The following is a 24,349-nucleotide window of genomic DNA, read 5'->3' as shown; positions in this document are numbered from 1 at the left end:
TAGCTCTGCCACTTCTCTGCTATTTGATCTTGGGCAAGTCACTTCTCTGTGCCTCAGTTACCTCATCTGTGAAATGGGGATTGTGGGAGTTGGGGGTAAGAGACGCGGAGTCCAGCTTCTCTCCCACCTAATAGGTCCCAGTGGACCAGTGTTATGAGACCAGTTGTGGGCTCACCCTCTTGTCGAAAGCTGAATAGTTCAGTAGATCACTTAGTATCTGTACAGCTCAACTAATAATAATAGTAAAATAACAATTATGGTATTTGATAAATGCTTACTATGCACCAAGCACCGTTCTCAACACTGAGATAGATAGCTCAGACACAGACTCTGTCTCACATGGTGCTCACAGTCTAAGTAGGAGGGAGAACGAGTATTGAATCACCATTTCCCAGATGAGGAAACATGCCAAAAGAAGTGCAGTGACTTGCCCAAGATGACCCCGTAGGCGGGTGGCGGAGCTGGGATTAGAACCCAGGTCCTCTGACTCCCAATGTTCATCCAGTGGACTAGGAAATGTGCCATGCTATATAATACTGACTATTTGTGAACAGCAGTCACACAAGGAAGGAGAGAATTCACTGTCTGCACATAGTGAAGGACTGTTGCATATACTTTGGGACCCTTTTGGGTGACCCGTGATGAGACTGCAGTACTGTTTGAGAGGGTGTTTTCCAGTCAGTGTGCATGATAGCTATATGTAATTCTGAAACTGATTTCATGTTCTTTTCTGCCAGTGCAGGTGCTTGACTAAAGACTATGAGAAGCGTCCCACAGTGTCTGATCTCTTGCAGCATGAATTCATTAGTCAAGTCGAGGGCAAGGAAACATCATTACAGAAACAACTCATGGAGTTCATTGATGTTCACCAACAGATGGGAGTCTCAGAGAAGTCCAGGTAAACATCTCTATTCCTGACCCCCATAGACTTTTTTTTTCAGGTGCTCTTGAAACTTAAAAGATTGTGTGTCGAAACAAGATCTAGGGGTAAGCACATTTGATAAGGACTGATTTCAGATCTCCCACGGCCCAGTGGGCTTTTTTAGGAAAGGAAATATGTGGTCCTGTTTGAAAGCGGAGGGGAGGAGCCGTTGGAGAGTGAGTAGTTGAAGATGGCTATCAAGACTGTGTAGGGATGACTACTAGGGAGTGACTACTCCCTACCATGTGGGCTCCATGAGGTGATTGCTTACCTCACTTATCAGCTGCCGCTGGCCCTGCTTTTTGGTGTATCTGAACAAGGCTTCTTATTTTTCACTTGGTGGTGTGTGCACTAATTTGGAATCCCTAAATGGTGATTTCCTACTACTTTATGTAAAGTGACTGAGAGGGCTTTTTAGCTGAACTGTGCATTTTTCAAGCAACTTCCTCTGAGTAATGGTTTTGCTGTGAAATTCAGTAGATGATTAGTATTGATGTGTCTTATTGCATTTTCTGCTATGCTTCAAGGTAAGAGATAATAGATTAGAAAAAATAATATAAAACCTTAAATACTTTTCTGACAGTATCACTTGCTGGCATCATTTCCCACTAGCTAAGCCACAAACTGAAATCTTTATTAACAGTATATGCCACCATTTCCCCTGTGTTTTCAGTAATGTATTGTATGGGTGACTTTGGTCCTAAATTCTATTTTTTTTTGGTGGTGGTATTTGTTAAGCACTTATTATGTGCCAGGCACTATACTAAGCTACCACATAGGGTTCACAGTTATAATTCCCATTTTACAGATGAGGTAACTGTGGCAAGAGAGGAATTAAATGAGTTACCCAAGGTCGCACAGCAGCCAAGTGGCAGACCTGGAATTAGAACACAGGTCCTCTTATGCCCAGGTCAGTGCTCTTTTCAGTAGGCCACGCTGCTTCTCTTTAAGCACTTAGTACAGTGCTCTCCGCACAGTAAGCACTCAATCAATACCATTGATTAATTTAGCAAGCCAGTCCAGAAAGGACCGTGCGCCGGGCCTGGGGTGTAACTGTACATGTGTGTGACTTCGTAGTACGTGGACATAATTTTGTGTTTGACCATTGGGGCAGTGATTTGGGGCAGTTGTGGATAGTTGAGTCACGTGTGTGAGAAATGTCCCTTTTCCCTTGCTCTCTCACTCTCCCACTTTCCCCGCTCCTCCCTAGATATTATGTGATTACCAACCTACCCCGGGCCACGAACATCAAGTGTCAGACCAGATTCAGGTCCACTCCCATCTTCATAGGCTCAGGCCGGGCCCAGAATTTCTGTCTTGGCAAAAATCCAACGTGTTGATGCCTGTTTGTCAAGAATGGGGATGTGTTGTCGACGGAAATTGAGGGCTTCTAGTTTTCTAACCCTCACTGAACCTTGTGAAGTAAAACGGGATTGCGTGCAAATCATTGTTGTTTACAGCCGTTCTGGAGTACATCAAAAGGGCAGTGAAAAAAAAGCATGTTTGAAAAACAATTTTTGAGCCTTGCAGAATGTTACCTATGTCTGATGCATTTGTTCTTTCAGTAATATTCATTGACGCCAACTAGGTACTGTATTGGAAGAGTGCGATACTGTAAAAGTAGACACGATCCCTTCCCATAAGGAGTTTCCTGTCTACGGGGAAGATGAGTGTTAAAATAGTTTGGGGATAGGTGGAAATAGAGTATAAGAACATTTACGTAAGTATGGTAGGGATGGGGGAATTATGTAATTGAATGTGTTCCCTTAAATAATAAATAAATGTACCCCTCTAGACTATAAGCTCATTTTGGGCAAGGAACATGTCTACTAACTCTGTTGTATTGTAGCCTCCCAAGCGCTTAGTACAGTGCTCTACAGACAGTAAGTGCTCAATAAGTACGATTGATTTTTTTTTTTCTCCCAGCTTCATCTGCACATTTTCATTTGGTTCCATTTTTTTGTTGTCGTTCAGGCTGCCCTTAAGAATGTGCTTTCATCCAATGGATTGGCGTGTATTTATGTATGTTTCTGAAGGTGAACATCTAGTGAGAAACAGCACAAAATATATTCCATTTACCCAAGAGAAACAGAGTGCCTTGACATAGAGTTCTGGATTCATTCTTAGCTGGTCTCAGACATAATTTTGATTTCAGCCCATGCCACGCCGAATGAATAGAAAAGAAAGGAAGGTTGTAGCTGTTGAATTCCACTTATCTAAAGCCCTGAGCAACACACGCAACAACGGTATTAAGTAAATATCACTTCGCTCTCTCTTTCTCTTAGTCAAAAAGAAACAATTCTCAATGTGGCTGAACCACATCTGACGGTATCTCTGCATCAGATTTCGTTGTCAGAACTGAAAAATCAGAATTCTTTGTCCGTGCTGCCTCCTCCAGTTCACCCCGGGAGGCAGTCCAGTGTACGGCAGGTCGAACTAATTGACCGCCACCCAACCAGCAACCGTACACCCTGAAGGGTGCCGTGTTTCAAGCCCTCCAGATAGATCTTTGCTGTAATAGGGAGTGCTTGCGAGAGGCTTTCTGAATGGTTAGCTTACAGTAAAATGGCTTTTGTGAAAGAAATCCTTGCATGACTGATTTTGTCACGGCAGGGAGGACGAGCTCGTGTTAAAATCTGTTGGCTGTTTCAAAGCAGAAAGGGCCTCATCTTTGGGGAGGAATCTAAAACATCACACCCCTGGCTTCTGAAACGCGGCCCTGCAAGTGTTTCATATTCCCACCCAGCTGTCTGAATTCTGGCTGTTTTTTTAATGGTATTGGTAAAGTACTTTGTGCCTCGCACTGTACTAAACCCTGGGAGAGATAAAGGATGATCAGGTTAGACCTAATGCCTGTTCCACAAGGGCGTCACAGTCTAAATTGGAAGGAGGAGGATTCAATCTCCATTTTACAGATGAGGTAAGTGAGGCACAGAGAAGTGACTTGCCCAAGGCCACACAGCAGACAAGTGGCAGAGCCGTCTTTAGAACTTGGGTCCTCTGATCCCCGGGCCCGGGTCTTTTCCACTTGACCACTATGCTTCCCACCTAGTTTTGACTCTCGGCAGGACTGCACCAAGGAGGACCATTTCCCGCTCAGGGTGACTCATGTTAGAATTAGGCATATAGTAGGTGTTTCTAGATCCATTGAAATATGGCTTTTCTCAAAGGATAAAGGCATATGGTGTCAAATTGCCCAGAATTGCAGTTTAAAGCAACTAGGCGCCAACTCAGATCACCCAGTATTGATCTTGGTGGTTAGATCGGAAATGCCTGGCCCAGGTGGCTGTGTTCTAATGAGAAGCCTGAAAAAGCTGAAGGTTATGTACCGTCTTGCAGCTGGGAGACCCTACACACAATCAGATTCTTTCACAGGCAAGCATAGAGCAGAATCCTGGCCCCTAGTAGTATACTACTGTTCAGTGACACCCAACAAGCCCAAATAGAACCCTGAGCCAAGAAGATTAGCATGAGTTTTGGGAGATTGAGAGTCACAATGTGGACACAACAGAGCCTCAACTTTATATAATAATTATGGTATTGGTTAAGCGCTTACTATGTGCCAAATTTGCACCTGTTACACATGACATGTATCAGTGACGTTCCTGGCTTCTAGAACGGTTTCCTCAGTGCCACCTCCAGAGCAAGACAGGATCAGAAATAATGAGGGCTGAAGCACGGACAGACCGTCAGCATTAAGCATTAACAATAATAATCTTGATAGTGAGAGGTGACAGGTGGGATTCTGGACTCGCGCCATGTCACGACCTCATCGCCAAAGTGAATTTCCCTGTTAGTAAATATCTACGTCTCTCTCCCCCGTTCAAGTGGGAACTCCTGTGGGCAGAAAATGATGTTCAGGCATCTGTTGTCCTATCTTAAGCGCTTACTCTAGTGCAGTCAGTAGTATGTATTGAGTGCCTACACTGCAGCATGCTGTACTAAGTGCTTGGGAGAGGACAAGAGAGTTAGAAGACAGAGTTAAAGAAGCAGCTTGGCCTTGTGAAAGGATCCTGTTCCTGAGAGTCAGTGGACCTGAGTTCTAATCCGGCTCTGCCACTTGAGTGACCTTGGGCAAGTCAATTTACTTTCTCTGTTCTTGTTACCCCATTTGTACAATGAGCCCCTTGTGGGACATAGACTGTGTTCAACCTGATTAGTACAGTGCTTGGCACATTAGTGAGCGGTTAACAAATTCCATCATCATCAACAGATCCCATCTGCATCCACACCATTGCATGATTTTTCCATTCTCCCTCATCCTTCCTTGATGTCACCCATACTGGAGAGGAGTCCCAGAAATCTGAAAGGTAGGCCCCCTCGATGATTGCATTCTAAAGAGACAAAAGAAAAATAAACCCTCTCTCCATTTGATTTTGAAATCCCGTCAGAGTCTAATTGCTTGTATAGTTAAATAGGGGATTTCATTTTTACCATCAACCTGTCAATGGCATTTATTAAGTTGTTGCTGTGTACAGAGCACTTTACTAAACACATGGAGTAGTGTGAAATAATAGAGTTGGTAGTTATGATCCCTGTTCACAAGGATTGCAAGAACATTTTTTCTAAATTGAAAGTAAGTGTAGCCATTTCGGTTTTAATAGTGCAACTGCCCCATAAGCATGAAAATTTGACAGCAGAGTTATTTTTTTCCTCAGAGTTTGTGGTCTGAAATAGAAAGAAAACGAAGTGATGCAACTGCCCCTGAGGGTGTTCGTGGCCTTCGACAGCAAAGCAAGAAAATATTTTGCATTCTGCAAGCTGTCTCCTGGAATATATAATAAATGAAAACTCTAATCTGGTTTAGTGGTAACCTCCTCTGTTTTCAAGAGGAGGACAAAGTAGAATTTTAGGAGGTTTATGATTTTCTTTTCATATGTCCTATATAAATGAAACATCTCTTAAAAATGGCAAATTTAGAAAATTTCAAATTGCTCCAAAGCCAACACCTTTTTTTTTTAACAGTCCAATTGTTCATTTTATAAGCAGGATAAAATAAATCCATTGACATTTCCAAGATGCAGCTGTTCAGTGAAATCCATCCTCTGCACCAGAAATAAAAATGTGACTTGACATTGTCAGTTTACTTTGAAATCTTCTTGGAATGTAATTTGCATTTGTCATGTCAAGTCTTTTACACCTTCATACTTACATCAGTTTAGCATCTGCTACAATTTAGACCTCTCCAGTACCCACCTTTACCTTATCCTCACTGAGCAAATGCCTGAATGGTATCCAGACGACCCAGGATTTTCCCTACCTCTCTCCTGCTGTAGACCTCAGCTGCCAAACATATTCCTAAGACATCAATAAATAGGAAAAGAGAGCTCTCGTTCACTTTAGAAGGTGAAACCACTGACATTAATGCAAAGGGTGTCATGCTTTTCCTTACTGATGCCTTTGGGTTGCCTATTGCTATTTGCAAAGCCTCCATTCAAGGAGAGCAACTTCTCTCAATCAATCAATCAATCAGTCGTATTTATTGAGCGCTTACTATGTGCAGAGCACTGTACTAAGCGCTTGGGAAGTACAAATTGGCATCACATAGAGACAGTCCCTACCCAACAGTGGGCTCTCCTATTTGATCTATGCCAGGCTGGTGTGACAGCTTTTATTTTTCCCCTCACACACAGTCTACTGCTCTACCCGTGTCTGAGACTGAGCTTCCCTTTATCTCTAAAATGTCTCTGCCTTTCTGCTTGCTTATGCCCCATTTCAGGGCTCCATTCAGGTGCCCTTTGGGTATCCTACTCTCACAGGGACGTCCAGTACTGTCGAGCTACTGGGACCATTGCCTCACACAGAGTAATAGTAGTCGTATTTTTGGAGCTTTCTACTCTTCCAGGCAGACTCTGTATTCCTCATGTGCACCTCCTCTGTCCCCAGCAACTTGTACGTCTCACCATCTCTGCTGCCATCCTCCCATCCCCATCCCCCTCTAGACTGTGAGCTTGTTGTGGGTAGGGAATGTGTCTGTTCATTGCTATAATGTTCTCCCAAGTGCTTAATATAGTGCTCTGCACACAGTAAGCGCTCAGTAAATATGATCAAATGAATGAATGAATCCACACGCCATATGGTCATCAGTGGTTGTGAACACCTTCTGTGTGAAAAGCCTTGCACTTAAGTGCTTAAGAGCATTCAGATAAAAAGGTGCTGGCTATTCTGGTCAACATTTTTGGTGGGATCATGCGATGTGATGTTATTGCCCAAGGCATAGTCATGGCAGTGAAAGATTTGGATATTACAATACCTATTGTGGTACGGTTACAAGGTACTTGAGTTGATGATGCCAAAGCCCTGATTGCAGCTAGTGGTCTTAAAATTCTTACTTGTGATGACCTGGATGAAGCTGCTAAAATGTTTGAGTGAGTCTGCCATGATATTATATAAAGAAGCAAGAAAAAAGCTTGAAATTACAGTGACTGGTAAACAGAAAACAAATCAAAGGACAAAGTCTTGAAATGTTATATCTATAATTCTATTTATTTATATTGATGCCTGTTTACATGTTTTGATGTCTGTCTCCCCCCTTCTAGACTGTGAACCCGTTGTTGGGCAGGGATTGTCTCTATTTGTTGCTGAATTGTACTGTCCAAGCGCTTAGTACAGTGCTGTGCACACAGTAAGCGCTCAATAAATACAATTGAATGAATGAATTAATTAATGAAGAGTGAAAGAGTTGATGGAACTTACAACTGAATGCCTAATATAGATAAAACAGCACTCACAGTAATGGCTTTAGGCTCAGCCTTTTCTGCAGTAAGCACTTCAGTCACGTTTCCTTCCAAAAGCAAAGCACACAGGTCTATTTTTCCTTTAAAAATGTGTTTGTCGAACACGCTGAAGATTCAGAGTCTGGTTTTTTTTTCAGAAGATTGATAACGTTTAGAATTGAATTGTATTAACTCCTACAGAATTTGGGAAAAAGTATTTCTCTCCCTTCTCCCCCTTTTCTTTCCAGTTCAAAGAGTGACGGAGTCAAAATGAATTCATGAATAGCATCTTCGTGTCCAAAAAATAAATACCAAAAACAGTCATATACAAAGTTTTATTCACAATCCTCAATCTTTTTAGGTGTGTCTGTGCTTTCTGTTGTTGGCAGTGGAGATACAAGCTTAGATCCAGGACAATTGCTTTATTTTTCCTGTTTTTGTAGACATGAACGTATTCACACGAAGAAAATTAATGCTATCAAGTACCCTGTTTCAAACCTGAAAGAGGTAGATGACTTAGCCACCATGGAAGTTATGGATGAGGTAAGAAGTTCTATACAGTTTTTTTACATGGGAGATATTGGTGTTTAAGATTACTGCAACAGTCACAATTAAGAGTCTTTCGGCAATATGGTTTATTTCTCAGCTTCTTAGTCATTTGCAGCAGCAGCAGCAGAATCCACTATCCAGAGCCTGCTTGATGCAAGTCTAAGCTCTGTCACATACACTACAAGCTCCCTATTACCGCTGGGCCCCCGACCCAAAAAACAAATGTTGCTCAGCTCTGGGTTTTACCTTTGCTCTGGGGCAACAGGGAGGTAGCAACAGAAAGTCAGGTTCAGCCTGGTACAAGCTGCAGAGTCAGTCAGTCAATCAATCGTATTTATTGAGTGCTTACTGTGTGCAGAGCACTGTGCTAAGCACTTGGGACAGTACACTAGAATAATAGACACATCCCCCTGCCCACAACGAGCTTGTTGCGGGCACTACAAAGCTGATGGAAGGTGATCTGTTGAGGCCCCAGAGATTTCTGGAATAATCTAACAAGGCGGCATGCCCCCTCCCACTCAGGGAAACCAGGCATAGAACGTGCATCTGAGAGTGGCAGGGAATGTGTCTGTTTATTGTTGTACTGAACTCTCCCGAGCGCTTAGTACAGAGCTACAGTGCTGTGAGATAGATGAGATCAAGGTACAGTGAGCAGGTTGGGGCATTAGAAGAGTGAAGTGTGCAGACTGGGTTGTGGCAGGAAATCAGCGAGGTAAGATAGAAGGGGGTGAGCTTATTGGGCATTTTAAAGCTAATGGTATGGAGTTTCTGTTTGAAGCAAAGGTGGGTGGCCCACAACTGGAGGTTCTTGAGGAATGACAAACTCCCCCTTTCATTCATTGCAGAATTTAGTAGCAGAGCAGCTGCAGAAATGCTACGCTCGAGATCAGATCTACATCTATGTTGGAGACATCCTTATTGCTATCAACCCCTTTCAGAATTTGGACCTGTACTCCTCCCAGGTGTGAAAAGCGGTTTGCATTCACCTACGAACTCAAGAAAGTTAGGGGAAGGATGACTATAAAAGTTTGACTATTGCCGAGGGATATTTTACTGCCTGTTAAAGTAAGCACTTAGTAAGCACTTAATAAGTGCCATTGATTGATTGATCGAGACAAGGCATGAAGGTGATCCACAGAGGAGATGGCAACATGTAATTCTCTGCATTTAAACGTGAGTCGAGAAGGAGACATTTTTCATTTGAAAGGGTCATTTTGTAGGCCAGAGTATAAGGTGAATGTTTCAAGTGAAGCAGCATGGAAAGAGCATGGGCCTGGGAATCAGAGGACTTCGGTTCTAATTCCAGCCCTGCCAATTCCTTGCTCTGTGACCATGGGCAAGTCACGTAATTTAACTATGCCTCAGTTGCCTCTACTGTAAAATGGAGATTAAATACCTGTTCTCCTTCCTAGTTGGACTGTGAACCCTATGTAGGACAGGGGCTGTGTGCGAACTAATTACCTGTACCTACCCCAGCGCTTAGAACAGTGATTGACACATAGTAAGAGCTTAACAAATACCATAAAAAATGTGGCTTAATGGCAAACATAGAAAAGATGCATGGGTCTGCCATTTTTAATTGCCATGTTTACAGTGGGTGAAGGAATCTAAATACTGTACAACTGAATGAATGTTGTGCTTTACTAATTTTGAAGGTCTGGACTTCATTGAATATGCCTCTGGATGAGGGAAAAGATGACATATTTGTCTCTTTCTGAGGATTTTAAGTTTTGGGTTTGGGTTTAAAAATTAATGCTGAATGTGGGGTAGATAGGAGACATGTTGTTTACCCAAAGGTGCCCCGTTAGCAAGTGTGTTCTTTTTCAGCATACTAAACGATACATTGGGGCGAAGAGGACTGACAATCCTCCACACATCTTTGCCATTGCTGATTTGGGATACGAATCCATGGTCACTTACAGTTCAGATCAGGTAACGATACTCACCAGGTTCGTCCCTGGGTTCAGGGCTGGGGCTAGCATGGATGCGGTGAGGAGATAGACTTCTGTCTCTTCTTTTCCTGTGCAGTGCATTGTCATTTCTGGAGAAAGTGGTTCCGGGAAGACTGAAAGTGCCCACCTCCTTGTCCAACAGTTGACTGTCCTGGGAAAGGTAAAGGTTTTTTCTGGGATCACACGTGGCTCTCATGTTCTGTATTTACTGTACTGGTCCCCTTTCGAAGCTACCCTCAGATTCAGGGAGTGCCAGCGGCTAGAAGGTGCTGTATTTCAGTCTGTATGGGTTGCTTTAATGCCCCCTGTGAGGGCTAAGAGACCAAAGGAAGGCATGAAGGGGATAAGACAGCCCCTAAGGTAGGGTCACTATGACACTATCTCTCCCCTTGAAACAAAGAGAACTCCTGAAGGTGATCATCTATCACCACAGTCCCCCGCTGAGGCTACTCTCTTTGCTTTCCTCTGGTTCGTGAAAGAGGAACTCAGATTAGTAATCAGAGTTTGGGAGGAGGCCAGAGCATTCTTGAGACCAAGCTCAGACTGTCAGGATTCACTGACCACAAAAGTAAACATTAATTTGGTGAGAGCACTAACTGAGTCATTGTAAAATTCTTGTCTATTTTGGCTCTCCCTCCCCACCTCCCCCTCTCTTTCTCTGTCTCTCCCTGTCTCCTCCCCACCCCTCTCCAGGCTAATAACCGAACCCTGCAAGAAAAGATTTTGCAAGTGAACAAGCTAGTGGAAGCTTTTGGCAATGCCAGCACCGTTATAAATGATAATTCCAGCCGATTTGGAAAGTACTTGGAGATGAAATTCACCTCTGCTGGGGTTGTAATAGGAGCTCAGATTTCAGAATACCTCCTTGAAAAATCAAGAGTGGTCCACCAAGCAATGTAAGTGTAGAGAAAAGGGTCCTCAAAGTGCAGGATTTTATTACTAAGGATGTATATGTTATAGTATAGATAGCATTCTATCAATCAAATGCATTAAGCACATAATATGTGCAGAGAACTTTAAGTGTTGTAAAAAAAAATTAATGTGCTGTGTTCCCTATTAGAATGTGGGCTCTTTGTGGGCAGAGAACATGGTACACAACACTTCACCAAGTGGATACTTAACAAATGCTGCTACTCCTTCATTCATTCAATCGTATTTATTGGGAGCTTACTGTGTGCAGAGCACTGTACTAAGTGCTTGGAAAGTACAATTCAGTAATAAATAGAGACAGTCCCTACCCAACAATGGGCTCAAAGTCTAGAACTACTACTATTATTACAATTTAATGTTAAACCCCTTTTAATGACATTGTCTTCTCTCTTTCAATAAAGTATTTTCCAAAACTCCTTTAGCATAAAATGTAGAAATACACTCATAGAACATAATTTTCTAACAGACAGGGAGAAAAATAAGTGTGTTTTTCACCTACCACAATTCTGTTATGGTGGATTTGAAAGTAGGAGACATATGGCTAGAAGTGAAGAATCTTGAACTGCATAGTCCAATATATACTGGGTCAGTTGACATGAGAAATAATTATAGTCTATGGACAAAGAATTGGGCTGGAAGTCCAAAAAAAATCTGTATTCTGTTCCCAACCCATGACTTGTGTGACCCTGGACAAATCAATTATTCTCTCAGTGCCTGTTTTGTCGTCCGTGAAGTGGTAGCAGAGGAGTTTGTAGGAGGGGTAACCAAATTCCTTCACTGGGCCCAAGACAAATTGCCATTACAGTGCAACCACCTCTTCCCCATGAAAATGTCCTATACGGTACTACCTACAAACCTATTTAAGACCAAAATGCCCACATCATCGTTCTGAATCTCTGCCGTAGTGCTATAGACCAACAAATATTGCTAGGGTAGCCACTGTGGTAGTCACTGAAGCCCTTGCCAATCATGTTATCCAACTGTTTGCAGAATTCCTGCCATCAGAAGCCTTCACTGCTGATGGTAGAGTCCTTGCAGGCGTTCCCTTACTTCTGGCTCTTTCACCCCCAATTCCATGGGGAGGGGAGATGAGACATCAAAGAGTGGGGCAGCAGAAGAAATCCTTCTCTGTCCCCATCATGTCAACTGACGTGAAAAAAAATAAAAAACGACCAAAAATGTTTCTGACTTTTTTTTCTGCTAAAATATATTCCAACAAATAAATCCCTCATGCTGCGTACCTATTTCTTTTTTACATGTTTAAGCAAAACAGCTTTCTTCCAAAAGTGATATGCTTGGTGTGCAAATATGAATAAGCAAACATAACCTAAATCCATGAGTGGCCAAAGGAATAGGCTTTCGCTCAGTCCCTTTTATTAAATTATCCTGATTGTTTGATGAATCATTGACCTGTCTGACTCATGATCTCACAGTTATATTCTTTGACATTTCAGTGGAGAGAAAAATTTTCATATTTTCTATTACATCTACGCCGGTTTGGCGGAAAAGAAAAAACTGGCCCACTATAAGTTGCCAGAAAGCAAGCCTCCCAGGTAACCCAATTAATTTATATTTATTTGGTGGATTTTATAGAGTTTTCCTTTAACTTTCATGTGTAGCCCTTTTTATTTAATCTTTTGTTCCTAAATTTTTGCAGATATCTACAAAATGAGCATCTCAGAATGGTACAGGACTTAATGAATAGCAGTTTCTATCGGTCCCAGTTTGAATTGATTGAGCAATGCTTCAAAGTCATAGGTTTCACAATGGACGTGAGTGTTGATATCATGTGGGGTTTTCATTGTTTTTTAAATATGGTATTTAAGTACTTTTTATATACCAGGCACTGCCCTAGCGCTGGGATAGATACAAGAAAATCAGGCTGGTTAAAATCCACATCCCACATGGGGCTCACGGTCTTAAGCCCCATTTTAATAATAATAATAATGGTATTTTGTTAAGTGCTTACTACGTGCCAAGCACTGTTCTAAGTGCTGGGGTAGATACAAGGTAATCAGGTTGTCCCACATGGGGCTCACAGTCTTAATCCCTATTTTACAGATGAGGTAACTGAGGCACAGAGAAGTTAAGTGACTCGCCCAAAGTCACCCAGCTGAGAAGTGGTGGAGCCGGAATTAGAACCCACAACCTCTGACTCCCAAGTCCGTGCTCTTGCCACTAAGACATGCTGCTTTATTTTACAGATGGGGTAACTGAGGCACAGAGAAGTAGTGAAAGAGTTAATTGGTCTCTCAAAGGAACAAACTCAATTCACAGGGAACTTTCCTCCTCTGACAAGATCTATTCCAGTGCCTTTTTAGCTTATGAAATACTTTATGCATGTCCATAAAGTGAGAACATTCTATCAGCTAGCTATAAAATCAGCAGACACTGGTAGAAGTGCATCGTAAAATAGTTCAAAGCATTTGCTTGGAAGAGACTGATCATAATCATCTCTAGTCCTGTAGATTTTAGGGTGGTACTGACTCCTTCCATTTTTAAAATGAGAGTTTGTGTTGCAATGTTAGGGAAATCTCTGAGTGCATAAAAATCCAGGTCATTTCAGAATGTCTCATTACTAAGCAGGCATTTAACCTATTTTTCCTCATTTCATTCTGAGAGTGCAAACAACTGAAACACTCTCTTGTTCTTTGTCTCACTCTTCATCCCATTATCTCTCTGTGTAACACTGAGTTGGTGCATCTCTGTGTATGTGTGTGTGTGTGTGTTTATCAATCAGTCGTACTTATTGAGTGCTTACTATGTGCAGAACACTGTATTAAGCACTTGGGAGACTACAATACAGCAGAATCAGCAGACATATTTCCCGCCCCTAATGAGTGTGCACATAAGTGCGTATGCATGCACACACACACATACGTTTACGTATTTGTGTATGTGTGTCTGTAAATGTGCGTGTATCTATATGTTGCCAACTTGTACTTCCCAAGCGCTTAGTACAGTGCTCTGCACACAGTAAGTGCTCAATAAATACGATTGATTGATTGATCTGGTTCCCTTTTTTATGTTTGATTCTCATTCTGTACAACTCCTTTTCTGGTTCATTTCTGTCTCTTCATTTCTCTGTATCTCCGAATCTCTTTCTGAGTTTCTGTTACTCTCTGTCTCGCTCTTTGTAGATGTGGATTGTAGACTGAGGATTGCCACTCGTTCTGTGTCTTTGGGCAAACTATTTGACCACTTGGGCCTCCTGGCTGGTACTCTCCCCTCCTTCTCCAGGGCTGTTCTGAATCAATCAATCAGGCCGTGGTATGTCTTCATCATCAGTGATATTTATTGAGCGCTTATTGTGTGCAACGCATTGCACTGTACTAAGCATTTGGGAGAGTACAGTAGAGTAGTAGACACATCGCTGCCCTCAAGAAGTTCAAGCAAAAGCAGCGTGGCCTAGTGGAAAGAGTACAGGCCTGGAGATCAGAGGATCTGGGTTCTAATTGGGTGAGTCGCTTAATTTCGCTGGTCTTCGGTTACCTCGTAAAATGAGAATAAAATACCTGTTCTCCCTCTTAGACTGTGAGCCCCATGTGGGACAGGGACTGTCCCCAACCTGTTGATATTGTCTCCATCCCAGATGTTAGTACAGTGTTCTGCACAGAGTAAGTGCTTAACAAGTCCAAAAAATAGTTGTTATTATTGACTAATGCCCATGAATGCACACTGAACCCTGAGAAGAAAGGGCTTTCATTCCCAGCAGTATTTTTTGAGTCCCAAATGAGGGCAAGAACCCTGTGCAAGCCAATTGGAGAGTTCAACAAAAGTTGAAGACATAGTCCCTGCCTTCAGGGAGCTTTCAGTCTCCTGGTGGGCTCTTCTTTCCAAATGAATTTGCACACATGTAAATTCAGCAAAGACTGTGTTTATGCTGACTTCCTTGAACTGTTACATTTTACCTAACATGACTTAATGATAGCGCCACAGAGTTTCCAAGTCACACTTAAGGCCAAATAATTAAAATGTAGAAAAGAGACTTGCTGCGACAAACACTTATCCTGCACTAGATGGATCAAGCTAGCTTTAATGCCTCCAGGAAAGTGCACGCACATGACAGGTATGCAACCCATTCTTCAGCATAATCTCCAAACCCTCATTAACTGTTCCTCTGTGATTTATCCACATCCTTCATCTCAATGATTTGCCACATCATCTGAAGCCAAATTAACCATTTTTATAAGCATAACACCCACGAGTCATCCCCCTTACAAGTTGTTTTCACATAAAACCCCGCAGCTTGGCTTCACAATACTAGAATGGTCACTTGTACTAAATGTGGTGTCTAGGCCGATGAAACGTTAATGCAGTTGAAAATAATTCAAATGTATATAGCAGTAGGAAATGATTAAGGATATTGTCTATCTGCTGTGCCTCACTACCCAGCAGCTGTTTTGAGAATGTCACATGGTTTGATAGTGGTCACACACAGCCTTTTTGACAAAGTGCCTTGGAGTAGAAAGACACTCATGTCTAGCTTGGGACCTGGCCCATCAGATTATTTCCTCTGAGCAGACTAGGTAGATATTCCTAATAGGCCCTGGGGAGGGACTTGTGAAATCAATCAATCAATTGTATTTATTGAGCGCTTACTGTGTGCAGAGCACTGTACTAAGCGCTTATGTAAGTAAGTGAAAGTGAAAGTAAGTGTAAGTAAGCATTCTACTGGAAATAGTGAATGAGTTTTATTATTATTATTATCATTATTATTAAGTGTTGTCGAGTAGAAACTGTAAAAGACAGTGATATAAATGGTATTTCAGATATAAGGTAGGCGCTCAATGCCCTTGGTTTTCCATCTAGAGAAGATTTTCCAGCTGATAGTTGTTAGCTCTTTAAGGGTAGAGAGCATCAGTTGTATTATATTGTACTCTCCCAAGCACTTAGCATAGTGCTTTGCACACAGTAACCATGCAATTAGTACCATTGATTGAGAGACACACATAGTATATTTGAATCCACACAGTATTATTACAGCATACCTGGTTTTCTTTTCAGCTTCCCCTCTCTTTCCCATTCTCTTCCCACTTGAGGGTCCGACTATCAGCTGCTGGGGTGGGAAAGACCCAGGCTATGATAAAACCTTAAAGGGACTTCTGCTTCCCTTGGTCTTTTTGTAAAATGAAATTAAAACTGGGGAGAACCCAACCTCCTCCCAACTTGTGGAACAGCCACAGGACTAGTCCTCAAGAAACAACTTCCATTTTATAAAGTTGCTCGAGGACAACCAGGAACAGGTCACAAGACTTGTACTTCCCAAGCACTTAGTACAGGGCTCTGCAAACAGTAAGCACTCAATAAATACGATTGAATGAATAAATGAATGAATTCTGCAAATGACAAAGGGTCAGAGGCCCTTTCACCACCCAGCTCGTTGTGGGCAAGGAATGTGTCTGTGTACTGTTATATACTCTCCCAAATGCTTAGTACAGTGCTTTGCACACAGTAAGTGCTCAATTGAATGTATGAATGAACCAACCCACTTCACAAAGAAATACATAGGAAAGGTGGACAGTGGGCCTGGGTGTATAAATTAGAATTACAAAATTTCCCTCTTGCAGCAGAAGTTATTAGCTGGAACATTCCTTTAAGGATCATTTTTCACGTCCCAGACCAACGCTGGCTAAAGTCGTCTCAGTTCTAAAGAATGCAATAATGAGAAAAGAATATTTCTGTATATCTCCTCCAGGAACTTGGGAGTGTGTACAGTATTCTTGCCTCAATTTTGAACATTGGGAATATTGAATTTTCTTCAGTGGCAACAGAGCACCAGATTGACAAGAGCAACATTTCCAACCCAACAACTCTTGGGAATTGTAAGTTCTATTGCCTTTAATTCAAGATTAAGTTTCTCCAATGTCTTCCTGCATCAGAAGTGTCACATTAGGATAATCTCCAGCAATTGTATTTACATAAACATTCCAAGAGAATAATCAAATTCAATTTATGTAAAAATTGAAAGCCAAAAAGTCCACATTTGCCTATTAAGATGTCTGCAAATTACCTGCTTATTGTTTTTTTTCTCTGCAGCCTAGCTGATGTTTCTTTTTCTTCATGAAAACAAACCCCAAGTTCAAAAACAGTAAAAGTGAATGTTTCAGCAACGTTAACACATCAAACTGACTTCTGTCTCTGTAACTTTAAAGGGAGTGAAGCATCTACCTTTGTTTTCATGTTGAGAATCTTCGGGGCCCATTCTGAATGTACTACGTCCCCAAGGAGGGATAATGGCATTTCCTGATGGTTCAAACACCTATTGACATCCCACAGGACATTATATGCATGCACACAGAGAGTAAAAGTCCACTTTACATCTTTCTCCAAAATCTCTTCTGTCCATGGGAAGCAGCATGGCTCAGTGGGAAAAGCACAGGTCTGGAAATTGGGGAACTTGGGATCTAATTCTGGCTCTGCCACTTGCCCGCTGTTTGTCCTTGGACAAGTCACTTAACTTCTCTATGCCTTAGGTTGCTCATCTGTAAAATGGGGTGGAAATACCTATTCTCCCTTTTCCTTAAACTGTTAGTCCCTTGTGGAACAGAGATTAGTCTGACGTGATTATTTTTTATCTACCCCAGCACTGAAGTACAGTCCTTGTCAAATAGTAAGCATTTAACAAACACCACAGTTATTGTGGTTGTAGAAGTCAGCGTCAGTAGGATCCTCTTCACAGCCAAGGGCAGAAACACACGTAGAGCCTGGGCTTGGGAATCAGAGGTCGTCGGTTCTAATCCCGGGTCTGCTGTGTGACCTTGGGCAAGTCGCTTAACTTCTCTGTGCCTGTTACCTCATCTGTAAAATGGGAATTAAGGCTATGAGCCCCATGTGGGACAACCTGGTTACCTTATATCTACTCCAGCGCTTAGAACGGTGCTTGGCACATAGTAAGCACTTAACAAACACTATTATTATTATTATCATCGGTTAATTTATCTGTAAATTGGATACAAAGACTTTGAGCCCCATGGGACCGTATCCAACCCAATTTGCTAGTATCCATCCCAGAGCTTAGGACAGTGCCTAGCACATGGAAAGCACCTATCACAATTATTAAAAGATTTTGTTAAATAGACATAGTTGTTTTCATAGAGAGGTTTGGAATGCTCCATAGGGTGTTTCCTTTTAGAAACCTAAATTTCTGGTTACAATTAAGGACTTTCTTGAGTAGCAAGTGGGAATCGAGGGAAGCTAAAGAAGGGAATATCTAATTCAGCAGGTGATTTAGCCCACGAATTAAATCTTTGAAGATCAGAAGACCCACTGCCAAGAATGTGTTAGGGCAGTTGTGTGTGTTAGGACAACTGCCCCTTTTGGTTAGTAAGACTCCACAGAACAGGTATGGGCATGCCCAGTAGATAAAGCAGTTTTTCTCTGCAATTAAGAAACTGGGGGCAGCAACTCTTAGCAATGTTTTATGTGTCCATTATGATGGCCTTAATATGAACTACATGTGAACAATCAGTTTTCCAAGTGTCTTCAACACACTGCCACCAAACCAAATTTTTTGGCAATGTTACCATCAGCATATCCACATCTTAAACTTGAAAGTTAACCCATTAACATGAATTCAGTGTACTTTGTGCATTGTTTCAGTTTTTAAGAAAATATACCCAACAAAAATGGGTAAAAAAATGGAAGTTTGCTTCTATTCATTTCCATCTGATTTTTTTTAAACTCATGGGCAAAAAGATTTCTTACTGTTACCAATGGGAACTTCGTATACACAGTGTGAGTAATCAAGCTCCAATCTTTGAAGTTCCCATTTCTATGTAAATGTGCAAATTGCAGTTTATAAAAAATCCATCTATAGACTCATATAGAGGAAATTTAACTCTCTCTTTTAAAAAGCCACTCTCCATTATGATGCCTAACTTATGGATTAGTCATTTTCGTTACATGTAAAAGATACGCATGTGAATCACAATTTATTAAACTATTTTCATCCTGACATAATTGTGTTACTTCCTGCTATATCCATCTGCAGTAATTTTTGTCTGCCTTCCCCAATTAAGTTGTAAGCTCCTTAAGGGCAGGTGGGGAATATGTGTCTTGCTAACTGATGTACTTTCCCAAGTACTTTGTACTGTGCTTAGCTGTCAGTGCGTGCTCAGCAAATACAATGATTTGATTGAATGATTCAAAATATCTGTTCTTGAGCTGATTGAATGTACCCTCGGCATTTGAAGTGAGAAACCAGATAAAATCTGTAACAGGAGATCTTTTTTAAAAGTCCGCTTTAACTGAGGAGACCTACCCTAGACAGTGCCATGTGGGAGGAAGAATAAAACCTCTGGTAAGTCCACACTACAGCTCAATGTATATTGGAGAAACAAAACGGCAGCTCAAGGGGGTTCCCCCTGAAATTGTAAACTCCTTGTGGGTAGGGGTCTTCTATTTATTATGTACTCAGTCTCCCAAGTGCTCAGTATAGTGCATTGAACCCAGTAGGGGCTCAGTAATTGCCTTTGCTTGATTGGGTCAGTCCTGGTTGCAACACTAAGACTAATTCAAGCATATGGGATAGTGCTCTGCACACAGTTGGAGCTTAATAATTATGATCAATTGATGAATGTTTTCAGCAGTGATGCATCAATCAATCAATGGTAGTACACTGCCCTGCGCATGGTAAGCACTCAATAAATACCATTGATTGAGTGATTGAAAACTTGTTATGGGCAGGGAACGTGTCTGCTAATTTTTTGTATTGTACTCTCCCAAGTGCTTAATACAGTGCTCTGCACATAGAAGGCGCTCAGTAAATACCATTGATTGATTGATTACTGTGTGCAGAGCACTGTACTAAGCGCTTGGGAAAGTTCAGTTCAGTCCACTTTCCCTGCTCACAAGGAGCTTACAGGAATGGAAAAGGGGAGCCCCTAAACGTTGCCTCTGTCACCAGAAACAGAGTCATGAGGATTTGGCATCCCACCGAGGTTGTATCGGAGGGCATCATCATAAGTCCCTTCCAACCCTGGTGGGCATTCAGTCCAAGACATGCAACGTTTGGGACATGCCCAGGCTAATTCTGAAGCATCAGCCTCCAGAGATGCAAATCTAATGGCCTGCTCACCTACCTAGACCTACCCTAGAATGTGCACTTCCAAACCCAGAAGAAGGAACTTCAAACGTTTTTGTTTTCCTTCCCTCTAGAACGGACCTATTGCTACTCTACATCGTAATGATCCATTTGGTTGTTTTTCAGCGGCTTCTCTGCTCTGCATTCAGGCGGAAGAACTGCACGAAGCTCTTACCTCTCACTGTGTGGTGACTCGAGGGGAAACCATTATTCGTCCCAATACTGTGGAAAGAGCCACCGATGTCAGAGACGCTATGGCCAAAGCCTTGTATGGTCGACTCTTCAGCTGGATAGTCAATCGCATCAACAGTTTGCTGAAGCATGATAACGCTCTAAGGTACCGGTGTAGATGGGCAGACAAGATAAATCTGGTGGAATTACTAATCTTACTTTTTTTCTATACTTTTTTTCTATACTTCATGCCACTGCCCAGATCATTTTGTGCAGAAATGCTCTGGGCATGTTACTCCCCTCCTCAAAAATCTCCAGTATCTACCAGTCAACCTATGCATCAGACAAAAACGCCTCACTCTTGGCTTCAGGAGTCTCCATCACCTCGCCCTCTGCTACCTCACCTCCCTTCTTTCCTTCTGCAGCCCAGCCCGCACCCTCTGTTCCTCTGCCGCTAACCTCCTCACTGTGCCTCGTACTCGCCTGTCCCACCGTCGACCCCCAGCCCACGTCCTCCTCATGGCCTGGAATGCCCTCCCTCCTACTGAGAGCTCACCTCCTCCAGGAGGCCTTCCCAGACTGAGCCCCCTCCTTCCTCTCCCCCTCCCCATCCCCCCCACCATGCCCCTTCCCCTCCCCATAGCACCTGTATATATGTTTGTACAGATTTATTACTCTATTTTACTTGTACATATTTACTTAATACAGTGCTCTGCACACAGTAAGCGCTTAATAAATGCGATTGATTGATTGTTAATATGTTTTGTTTTGCTGTCTGTCTCCCCCTTCTAGACTGTGAGCCTGTTGTTGGGTAGAGACCGTCTCTATATGTTGCCAACTTGTACTTCCCAAGTGCTCAGTACAGTGCTCTGCACACAGTAAGCGCTCAATAAATACGATTGAATGAATGAATGAATGTAAGAGTAAAAGTCAACCAGGCTTTATCGATAATGGCCCCAAGCTCTAAATAGGCTGGGGGGTGGGGCGGGGTGGAGGGGGGGAGGAGTGAGTCTTCCTGAAGCATCCTTATCCTTCCCTACAGGGCTCTTGAACCTTTTAATTGGGAATGGATTAAATATACTCATCGTCAGAGACATAATTGAGAGAACAGTGTGGCTCAGTGGAAAGAGCACGGGCTTTGGAGTCAGAGGTCATGGGTTCAACTCCCGGCTCCACCAACTGTCATCTGTGTGAATTTGGGCAAGGCACTTAATTATCTGTGCCTCAGTTGCCCCATCTGTAAAATGGGGATTAAAACTGTGAGCCCCCCGTGGGACAACCTGATACCCTTGTAACCTCCCCAGTGCTTAGAACAGTGTTTTACACATAGTAAGCACTAAACAAATACCATCATCATCATCATCATTATGTTAGGTCTGAGCAGGGCTTCTTCTGAGGGTGCAGAGTCCTTAAGCGACCTGGTTAGCTCCACAAATCCTTTCTCCTCTGAACGTTCCTCGGCATAATTTAAAGAGGGTTATTGGGAGGGAAAGAGATGGAAGGCCGCACTAAACACTGCTGCCCTGTCAGGAATTCTCAGCCTGAGAGTGAGAGGTTGGTGGGGAAGAAGAATATTTTCCACTCTGAAGATTCTGAAGCAATTCAGACAACAACATTGTTAGTATTATTCATTCATTCAGTCGTACTTATTGAGCACCTGCTGTGTTCAGAGCATCATCATCATCATCAATCGTATTTATTGAGCGCTTACTGTGTGCAGAGCACTGTACTAAGTGCTTGGGAAGTACAAGTTGGCAACATATAGAGACAGTCCCTACCCAACAGTGAGCTCAAAGTCTAAAAGAGCACTGTGCTAAGCCCTGGGGAGAGCACTATCCAGCAATATATAGTAATTTTCCTTGCCCACGGTGGACTTACTGTCTAGACTAGGGGAGTGTATTGCTGTGATGGTTCTTTTAACATTCTGTGGGCCGCTTTATATATTTTTTAATGATTTTTAATTCAGGGGAAGCAGCAGGGCTTAGTGAGATAGCATAGGTCTGGGACTAATTCTGGCTCCACTTGCCTGCTGTGTGTTGTTGGGCAAGTCACTTAACTTTCCTGTGCCTCAGTTCCCACATCTACAAAATGGAGATTTAATACCTGTTCTTCCTACTACTTATTCTCTATGCGCCATGTGGGATCTAATTATCCTCTATCTACCCCAGCACTTTGCACAGTGCTTGGCATGTAGTAAACACTGCACTCAGCTGCATAAAAATTGACTGCTTTTTCTTTTAGAGACAGTGGAAAGCCCAGCTGCGTAGAAATTGACTGCTTTTTCTTTTAGAGACAGTGGAAAGCCCATTATCCGATGGTCATCAAATAAGAACAACTGCTTATCTGAACCAAGGATAATGAAAATGATGAGAAAGTTGAAATAGTTCAACAACCTAGGGGAGTTAAACCTAATCTGTTTTGGTTATCAAACTATCCAATATCTGAACTAACTTCCATTCAGTTTCGTTTGGCTAGATAACAGTCCACTGCAAAAAGCTGATTTAAGTGGTTTCAGTAGTTCACTGAAGATATTCAGAGAAGCAGCATGGCTTAGTGGAAAGAGCACAGGCTTAAGAGTCAGAGGTCCGGGTTCCAATCCCAACTCTGCCGCTTGTCAGCTGTGTGGCTTTGGGCAAGTAACTTCACTTCTCTGTGCCCCAGTTACCTCATCTGTAAAATGGGGATTAAGACTGTGAGCCCCACGTGGGACAACCTGATTACTTTATATCTACTCCAGAGCATAGAACAGTGCTTGGCACACAGTAAGTACTTAACAAAAACCATCATTATTAGTATTATTATTATTATTGTATTAAGCCAATAAAATCCTTGTGGAAGGTGTCCAAAGGGTAACTTATTCTCTAACATGAAATGCCTAATGTTAAGGAACAGAGAGAGTTTAAGCAATTTATCCTGTTAGGGTCTATAGACTCTGTTTCCCAAGCAGCATTGCCTAGTAGACAAAGCACAGGCCTGGGAGTTAGAAGGACCTAGGTTCTAATTCTGCCTCCACCACTTTTCTGCTGTGTGACCCTGGGCCAGTCACTTAACTTCTCCAGGCCCATTGCCTCATCCATAAAATGAGGATTAAAGACTGTGAACCCACATTGACTGTGTCCAACCTGATTAGCTTGCATCTACCCAAGCAGTTTTGTACTTAACAAATACCATTAAAAATGCAGCATTTTAAAATTAAAACTGGTAACTGATTTTTTTTTCCTTTGGACTATGCTTTGGCCTATGCTAGCATATGTGTGTGTGTGTGTGTGTGTGTGTGTGTATAATAATAACAATAATTGTGGTATTTGTTATCCGCTTACTATGTGTCAGGCACAGTACTAAGCGCTGGAGTGGAGACAAACAAATTGGGTTGTCATATTCCCTGTCCTGCATAAGGTTCACAGTCTTATTCCCCATTTTACACATGAGGTAACTGAGGCACAGAGAGGTGAAGTGACTTGCCTAAGTTCACATAGCAGACAAGTGGCAGAGTCAGGATCATGACCTTCTGATTCCCAGGCCCAGACTCTATCCGCTATGCCATGTTACAGTGACTAGAGTTTAATAGCCTTTTATCCCTTTCAGTAGACTTGACGATGAGCTGAACATCGGCATTCTGGACATCTTTGGCTTTGAAAATTTCAAAAGAAATTCCTTTGAGCAACTATGCATCAATATTGCAAATGAACAAATCCAGTTCTACTTCAATCAGCACGTGTTTGCATGGGAGCAGGTAAAATAACGTTGGGTACTTAAATCCTGGGGACCTGAATGAGATCTGGATGGGAATCTTGGTGAGGAGACAGAGCCAAAAACACCAACTGTTCCGTGCAACTTCTGTGCATTTGGCAAATTTGAATTCCTGCTTACCCCACTTAATATCAAATTTATAGCTACCCATTATCATAATGTCCACTTTCTTATTCATCATCTCCCAAGAGAAGCGAGGGCATAGTAGCCGGGATGTCAGTTCTGGCCAAAAGAGAATGCACTACCTAGTGTCACTTGCCTGGAATAGGAATGA

The 24,349-nt window shown here is 42.3% G+C and overlaps 1 protein-coding gene across 2 annotated transcripts in view; it reads left to right on the top strand.

Annotated features, from left to right (window-relative positions):
• The window catches only part of MYO3A (myosin IIIA), a 124,390-nt gene that overhangs the window by 46,013 nt on the left and 54,028 nt on the right, over positions 1–24,349 (top strand). Inside the window, exons 9-19 of one of the 2 annotated variants that reach the window (XM_038755712.1) lie at positions 743–898; positions 8,082–8,181; positions 9,033–9,149; positions 10,015–10,119; positions 10,216–10,299; positions 10,833–11,035; positions 12,524–12,622; positions 12,727–12,841; positions 16,768–16,894; positions 20,281–20,491; positions 23,911–24,058. In XM_038755712.1, coding sequence (XP_038611640.1) covers positions 743–898; positions 8,082–8,181; positions 9,033–9,149; positions 10,015–10,119; positions 10,216–10,299; positions 10,833–11,035; positions 12,524–12,622; positions 12,727–12,841; positions 16,768–16,894; positions 20,281–20,491; positions 23,911–24,058 — 1,465 coding nt within the window. Of the gene's footprint in view, positions 1–742; positions 899–5,135; positions 5,213–8,081; positions 8,182–9,032; positions 9,150–10,014; positions 10,120–10,215; positions 10,300–10,832; positions 11,036–12,523; positions 12,623–12,726; positions 12,842–16,767; positions 16,895–20,280; positions 20,492–23,910; positions 24,059–24,349 lie in introns of those variants that run through there. The other variant, XM_038755711.1, reaches the window with a different exon arrangement.

This window comes from Tachyglossus aculeatus, chromosome 13 (genome assembly GCF_015852505.1).
Source record: "Tachyglossus aculeatus isolate mTacAcu1 chromosome 13, mTacAcu1.pri, whole genome shotgun sequence".
In the NCBI taxonomy this organism is placed as follows: domain Eukaryota; kingdom Metazoa; phylum Chordata; class Mammalia; order Monotremata; family Tachyglossidae; genus Tachyglossus; species Tachyglossus aculeatus.
The sequence above is the reverse complement of the archived record's forward strand: the minus strand, read 5'-3'. Positions and strand labels throughout refer to the sequence as shown.